This window comes from Nanorana parkeri, unplaced genomic scaffold, assembly GCF_000935625.1.
Source record: "Nanorana parkeri isolate BGI_ZX_2015 unplaced genomic scaffold, ASM93562v1 scaffold259, whole genome shotgun sequence".
Lineage (NCBI taxonomy): Eukaryota > Metazoa > Chordata > Amphibia > Anura > Dicroglossidae > Nanorana > Nanorana parkeri.
Genome location: NW_017306527.1, coordinates 1,281,495 through 1,289,528, shown reverse-complemented (window position 1 = coordinate 1,289,528; position 8,034 = coordinate 1,281,495). Strand labels below are relative to the sequence as shown.

General features: G+C 42.1%; 1 protein-coding gene across 1 annotated transcript in view; it reads left to right on the top strand.

The window, feature by feature from the left end:
• The first annotated feature begins 5,635 nt into the window (after window positions 1-5,635).
• The window catches only part of MAP7 (microtubule associated protein 7), a 110,620-nt gene continuing 108,221 nt past the window's right edge, over window positions 5,636-8,034 (top strand). Inside the window, exon 1 of the mRNA XM_018556932.1 lies at window positions 5,636-6,237. Within this exon, the coding sequence (XP_018412434.1) occupies window positions 6,105-6,237 (133 nt within the window). The 5' untranslated portion in view covers window positions 5,636-6,104. The remainder of the gene's footprint in view (window positions 6,238-8,034) is intronic.

Genomic DNA, 8,034 nt, shown 5'->3' with positions numbered 1-8,034 from the left:
GGTTGGGTTAGGGTGAGTAGTATGTCGTCAGCGAACATATGGAGTTTATAGTCGGTGTGTCCTTTGACAACACCGTGGATATTGGGGTTAATTCTAATTAGGTGGGCTAAAGGTTCAATGGCCAGGACGAAAAGGAGGGGTGAGAGGGGGCATCCCTGACGAGTACCGCCCAGGATGGGGAAAGTGGGTGATAGGTAGCTAAGATAGCGAATTGAAGCTGTTGGGGCGCTGTATAAGGCTTTGATCCAAAAAAGGAAGTCGTTCGGGAATCCCCATTTATGGAGGACATAGAAAAGATAGTCCCAGGATATGGAGTCGAATGCTTTTTGGAGGTCTAATGAAAGAAGCATACCGTGAGTGTCAGTACAGTGCATGTGATGGATGAGGTGGATGATTTTCCGGGTATTGTCTGAGGCCTGCCTATTGGGAACAAACCCCACTTGGTCACGGTGTATTAATTCCAGCAGGATTGTATTCATGCGGGTGGCCAGTATCTTAGCTAGTAATTTGACGTCGATGTTCAGTAGTGAAATGGGTCTGTAGTTGTGCGGGTCGAGGGCGTCTTTCTCAGGTTTTGGGATCATGACTATGTGGGCCAGTAGGGAGGACGGGTGGAGGGTGTTATTGGTAGAGAATTGGGGGCCTGGGGGAAATGTCTTGAGCCATAAGGGCGCTCATGCTCTCCGTGAGTGAGGGCAAGTCCACCCCAGCAAATAACGCTTCGGCCTGGTGGGCTTGAAAGTTTGAGGGCTTGCCGTATAGTTTAGAAAGTATAGCGGTAAAGCGGTTGAGGATGGTGGAGGGGTTTGCCGTAGTGCTACCATTGGGGAGGCGGAGTCTGACCGGGGGCCTGGCCTTCGGTTTAGATTTTAGCATGTTGGCCATTAAAGGGCCAGGTTTGTTGGCGCACGCATAAAACGTCCGTTTAGTCCAACGGAGCTGTTTTTCGGCTGAGTCATTTAAGAGGAGATTCAGTTCCAATCGAACCGAGTCAATATTTTTCCGCAGAGGAATTGAGGGGGCAATGTTCAGTCAGACTCAAGCCTCCCCAATGTCAGGGAGAGGTCAGACACCCTTTTGTTCCGTTCCCTCTTTTGCCGGGAGGCCAGACTGATGAGCTCACCGCGTAGAGTCACTTTATGGGCTTCCCAGAGAGAAATCGGGGAAGTGACAGTGCATTTTCCGCAAAAAAGCGGGAAAGGCACAGTTGAATGTGTTGAGCCGAGTCGGCAAAAGAGAGAAGGGAATCATTCAGTCTCCAGTTAAATTGAGGGGAGGGAGGGAATAGGGATTTACAGATGAGACACCGGGGAGTGGTCCGTGAGGAGTCGTTTGCTGACTCCAACAGCTCAGGCGAGTGGCCGGCCGGTGAGGCCTGAGCAGCCGCCATCTTGGATTCAGGCCGCGATTTTTGAGGAGCCCGGCGTCTTCTGCTGGGACCGGGCCTGCAGCGGATTTTTGCCCATGGTGCTGCCGGAGGGTCTAGGGAGTCTGGCTGGAAGGTGGGGTGCAGGTAGGAGAGGAGATGATCGGAGTTATGTGCGATCACATGCCCGGGTGGTGTGGAGCCGTTTTAGCAGACGTCCATGCTAGTCGGCTGCTCACTAGCGCCCCCCGGCAACTTTTTTTTATAGTTATATTAAAGTGGGCCTAGCATCAGATATATATTTCATGTTAAAGCAAAAACAGCTAAAAATTGCTAGAACGTAGAGGTTTTTTTATTAAGCCATCATAGATACATAGTTAAATAATAACCTGCAATGTATGTGCAGTGCAGCCTACACCTTCAGCCCATTTCCAACATCTGTTAGATGCCAATAATGGAGTCAGGTGCTGGGTCGTCAAACAACAGAAACCTGGGAGATGATGGCTGCAGTGGATGGATCAGTGAGGGACAGTTCTGATCTGTCGGCACTGGAGGGGAGCAAACAGGCAGTGAGTCTGTCATAATGTACAGGTTTGCTGTGCATACTTACAGTTCCGCTTTAAAGGTATGCATGCTTAGTAATGTACAAGTGTAACACCTACAGGCATTTATTACCTCTCACAGAGATCATAGTATTCCCCCTGACTATACCAAACCTGGTTTCCTTTGCTGAAGGGCAGCACCATCATTCTTTATATGAATAATGACCGTTTCATTCACCTCCAATTTATCTCTATGCATACCAGTTGATACTACACACAAAGGCGTATTTTATAAGAAAGCCTGAACTGATAGAAATACGAAGTCTGCCATGGCTGACCTTCTGAAATTCTAATTGCATAGCTGTATCTGTTATCAGTACTTTATGAAACGCTACCAAAGAACAAGCATGCTGCTAGTAAAGTCAGCTCCTATTCTGCATATTGTCCAAACTCAGTGACTCTCAACATAAGATGGGAAAGTACCAGACTAAAAGCCAGAGAACTAGAGAAAAGTAGAAATAGCAGCCTCCTGACTTCTAATAGTATACAATTTCTTTATCCAGATATACAACCAAGTACAAATTTGGGTTAAAAGTCTAGAACACTTAAATGTAGACTGAACCGAAAGTTTGAACCTTTTGCCTGTGCCAGCAGTAATCCATTATGAATAAATTTAAAACAAAAATGTCATGAGAGAAATAGGATTGGTATTGCTGAGCTTCCCTGATGAAAATGCTAGTTGCTTGGCAGTCATACTGACTATCTTAGTTCAATACTTTAGGTCACTACAGATAATAAATTTTCTTTTTCATTTTATAAACTTCAAATGAAACAATTTTTTTGGTGCATCCATATTTGGCGCACTGACTATTTTTGGCTCATCTGTTTTACAAAGAGGTTGCAGAAGGCAGGTAAGTAACTAGTAGTGTACCAGTAATACGCAGTACTTGAAATCCAGTATATTTATTTAGCTGTTTCTGCAACAAGTGACAGCTGACAGCCCAGAGGCACATAATTGCACCCCACCTTGTGTAAATGCAGCCTGTCCTGTGAACAAGGATGTCTGCTGTGTATTTTCTTTATATTTATTTAAAGAAACAGTGGTGACCAGCACCAGCTAGTATTTCAGTGTTTGCTTCCCCGCCTGCACATCATGATGGAAGGACCGAACACACAAAGGACATTTTGCAACTTTATTTTGTACATTTTGTATTATCTATATCCCTTATAATAATGTGTGCCTTTTAAATGCTTATTTTTTAAAAAGCTGCACCAAGCAGGGTCAGGAAGGACAGAGAAAATGATACTCTCTACAACTGGGCAGCATAGTGGTTATGGATGTCAGACATGCTTTATGGCCTGTTCACAAGGTGCGTTGTGCTGCAATTCGCAGATTTGCCCAGCTCAGTCCCAATGCAAATACAAGTCAGTTTGCCGTGTTGTCTATGTAGCACGTTCACATCAACGCGTTGCGGTGGTGTGCACTGAGAGAAGTACAACATGCAATTGTTTTTTTGCAACGTGCTGCGTTCAGTGGAAGTGAATGAAATGTCACTTTGTGACATTTCAATGAAGTTTAAAAAAAGAACCAAAAAAAAGGTAAACAGTGCGATGCGCTGTAATCAGCAAATTGCAGTTTCCTTCACAACACACACCAGAAGTGCTGCTGATGGGAACATCCCTTACAGTTCTGGATCCTGGGTTTAAATGTCACCTGTATGGAATTGAAAGGTTCTTTCTGTGTCTATGTGGGTTTCTTCTGGGTGCTATCTTTTTATTTTATTTTTTTATTTTTTTTTACATAAGGTAATCTTTGTCTACCTACATTGGCCCAAGTGTGTTAGTCATATTACCAGACTCATTAGATTGTGACCTCCCTAACAGGACCGAAACTGATGCAAATGATTATATGTACTCTGTGAAACACTGACTAATATTTTTGCATGGATAAGTGCTGAAGATAAAACTGGTACAGAGTGCATAAGGTAACTCGTGTTTTAGGATCTAGAAAAGATCCCAAGTTAGCTTAAAACGGCAAAACAGATTAGGAAGTCTGATTATTGTGTGGTAATGATATTTGTAGCCAATGGCTGCTTTATCAAAATCCGAGGTGCCATTTAACATAGTTACCAATGAATTTAATTCCAGTTCAGAGCAATTTGTTTTTTTTAAATTTGTTCCTAAAATGTTGTGATGTGTATAACTTGGTTAATACTAACCATCTGACAAAACCTCCATGCCATGGGTGGAATAACCCCAGGAGCCAGGTAGCCAATGCTCCTTAAAAGTGACAAACAGAAGCTAACTTGACGTTTTCTCTAGTTGTTGTCAATGGAGCTGGCTCCTAGAAAAAAATCCTGCTGGTTCCTGGATTAAATATAAATTTGTCCTTCCTTGCTACATACTCCTGAAAATATTCTGGATGATGTGTCTGTAGTTATACTGTGTTTTGTAATACCAGTTTTTAAAAAGGTGTTTACACCCTGCTAATATGTAGCTGTATGATGAACAGCTCTGGTTAGTCAGACTGGGAGGACAGTATAATGAGTTGGTAATTGAGGTTTCTCCCCATCTTATTTTCTACCGAGGTTGCTCAATAAATCTTACAAATGCAGAAGTATAAATCTCAATTGCTTTGGGCACAGCCCAGCAAAGTAAAGAGCTTTCAATCGCATTTTTGGACTGTAGAAAACAACATTTATGCTTTGTAATGTTCAAAATTGAAAAATATTTACCAGGATACAGCCATGAAGGTTTATCAGTTGATATATACTTGGTTAATTTATTCTCTTACACTAGGTCTTTTTATGGTAAATAAGAGTTATTATTTTCTTATCCCTCAATGATTTATTCTTTACACAGAGAGTACAGTAACCCATAGCAACCAATCAACATTAATGCTGATTTCAGATTTCTTGTCCTGGGTCATTTCACATAAGAATGTCTCTTCATTGAGGCAGGCCAATAGAGTTGAAATGAGTGAAGCTGTTGTCCCTGGCATCCCAACTGATGCTGGCTGTTAGATTCATTTGCCAGCCTGTGCTGGAAACATAATACTTAATTGCTTACTGTTTGTAGCAGAATACATTTTTTTTTCTTATAACAACCCAAAATTGCCCACTTGCACATAAGAAAATAAAAGATGCCAGTAAACCATGTACTGTATAAAGCGGACCATGCATATTGCAAAAGTCACAAGTCCTAGCAGCTGCTGGGTCACATTAGAGACAATCATAACATAGGGATGAGGTTGTGGCAAACACTTATACGTTATAATAAGCACATTCTGATATGAATTCACAATTCCACAAAGTGTTTTTTTCTTTTCTTTCAGCCAGTAGAATTGTACAATCAGAATCCTTGTGGTAATCTTGCAGTTTTTGTCATATAACTACTAGCAGATGATGGTCCGATTTTCTTCATGCTGTGAGTTATTATATTGCTTGAAACATCTTACAGTCAAATCATAAGGTTGTAAAAAGATTAAAAACCAAAGAGAGATTGTATAGCGTGTGACCCACTTCATATTACCCAAAAGGTGGTTGAGCATGCTGATGCTTGTAGTTCCGCAGCAGCTGGCTAGCTACCTGTAGCCTGTCCTTGATAGCAGTTCAGGTTGCTGTGCCTTCAGCATCATTATGTAAGCACATCATCTACCGCCCCACATCGGAGAGAAGGCACAGCCCAGCCTGCTCAGTAATGCTTGTGGGAAGCACAGGAGCTAGAAAGCATTCCAGCAAGCTCCAGCTGAAGGAGCAGCACTACGTAGCTTCCCTTTGATTAGGCAATGTCAGGGTTGTCAGGGCAACTGTGAACAGCGGCGTATCATATTTTCTCCTTCTGTGCTGCATGCTGAATATTTCAGTGTGCCATTGCCGGCACAAGGGTTAGGGAAAGGTACTGTAGTGCAGCAAGAATAGCAGCAGATTCTGCTTGGCCGGGGGCCAGCAAGAAGGACTATCTAGTGATTTTCACATCATCCAGCGACTGTTTCATTGGATCCTGTATATGAGTGGATTCTGGCACTGGACATCCTTCCCTGCTTTCTCCCATTACCCATGGGTAGGTCAGTGACTAGCCTCTAGATGTCCAAGCTGCTCCAGTGACAGGCTCTTCTTGTGGAGGATTGCCGCAGAAGAGTAGGATACATGCTTATATTTCTGAGACCCAGGAAGAAGGGAAAGGTGGCAAAAAACATGCCAGGATCGACTACAGCTGCCCGGCAGGAGAGGGTGAAGAAATCCGGGGCACGGCCTGCACCCCCAGTTTTATTCACTATTAACGAGGAAGATGAACAGCAAAAGAATGGCAGCAGCAAGAAGGTAAAAGGTAGGCACTGTGTATTCTTTTGGGTGATTGAATATTGCAGGGCAGGTGCAGGCAGACTCATACCTGGACCCAGCTTGGAGCTCAGTTGCTAAGGCTCTGTGTTTTGCATTCCCTGATAAGTCATCAGTGCAGATATGTGCTGTAGCTTGCTAGATTAATGTTTGGTACATGCGCCTGCTCTATGGCTCTATTGAGTTGTTAACATATTGAAATGGCCTTTGCTATTAATCCAGTTTTTATTTTGTTTCTATCTCTATAGCCCGAGAGTATGACTGTGCTTTTTTAGGATGACAGTGCTGAATTTTCATAATAGCCTAAAACCACTAAACCTTAAGTCAATTGTTTGTTTTTACTTCTCCAAAATAAGTGTATTTTATATTTGTTTGTTATGATTTAGTATAACTGTAGGTTCATAGCATCTATCTCTAAGGCCTTGCTAGGAGGCACTATGCAGAATGCTGTAGGTCTTTGAGAAATAGCAGGGCCCTCCTTATGCAGAGAGATATGGGGTGGTATGCCTTGTGATAGGATAACGCACTGGAGTGAACTGGTCCAGCTGTGGCACGAATGCCATGTAGTGTGTCTAATGTCGGGGTGTTAATGTCATAGCTTGTGTCATTCTGTTACAACATTTCCATTTCAACTGCTGAACAGCTGAGGAGTGTCAAGGGTGTTACTGACATCTTCACATAAAGATAATCCATTATTAACCTATCCCATAGTCATTAGTACTGCCAACTAATATAGAGCCCACGGACGAGGCTAAAAATAGGTTTAAATAAGCATACATGTCTACATGTCTGAATCACACAAGATCTGCTGTTAAGCTTGTGACATTGGGAATAATGAGGCAGAATAGGAAACATGTATAAGTATTTCAGTGATTCATTAACCATCATCCTGATGGTTTATTGCAATCCGTTATATGAAGATGCTTTGGAAAGCCTACACTCTTTATAATATAATAATATGGGGACTCTAATCATTGTTACCCATTGACCTTGATGGATGACTAAAGTCTAGAAACGCAGCAGGCACATGTCCAGATTCTGCAGTTTTGATGGCTTACTGAGAGAAGGTAGCTTGTAGTCAAGACATTGCTTTGCAGTATGCTTATACGTATAGAAGCTGTTCACTCTGGTAGTGTTCTGCTACCATGGCAATTTGTAATCAGGGAAATCTGTATGCTATTGATCTCATCATTAGTGGTAGTCATATGATATTGATATTCTGCAATGTACAGCTGCACACGAATGACATACAACATTCATGCAACGGATGAAATTGTAAGCATGCACGGTTGGTACTGTTCTGCCGAGTGGATAAAGATCGCTAGTGTAAGAAACTATTAATACAAGAATGCTTTGAAGCTGGATATTGATTAAACACACCTAGGAAAGTGAAAGTGTAACCCTTAGCTATCTGTGTGTTTTCACATCCTGACCTGCACTAGAAAACATATGATTAGGAATCAGATGCCATGAGCAGCACTTCCGTTTCTGCTTTATACATGTGGCCTAGTACAGATACAGGAAAATGTTTATGAATCTTTAGGAATTTTCTAGAATGCTACATGAATGGCTTCTGAAATGACATCTCATTTTTATCTAAATTGTAATGATCTTATTTACCAAACATTCACAACCTGTTACATCACCATATCTGTTTAAACAAAACTGTTTAAACAGTCAAGGTCTTTGACTGAAGGTGTGTGAACTCTTATATTATGTAACCAGTGTAACAAATTTTGAGGGGCACCTTTAACAGAGAGTGGATATTGCTAACCACTATGGGCAT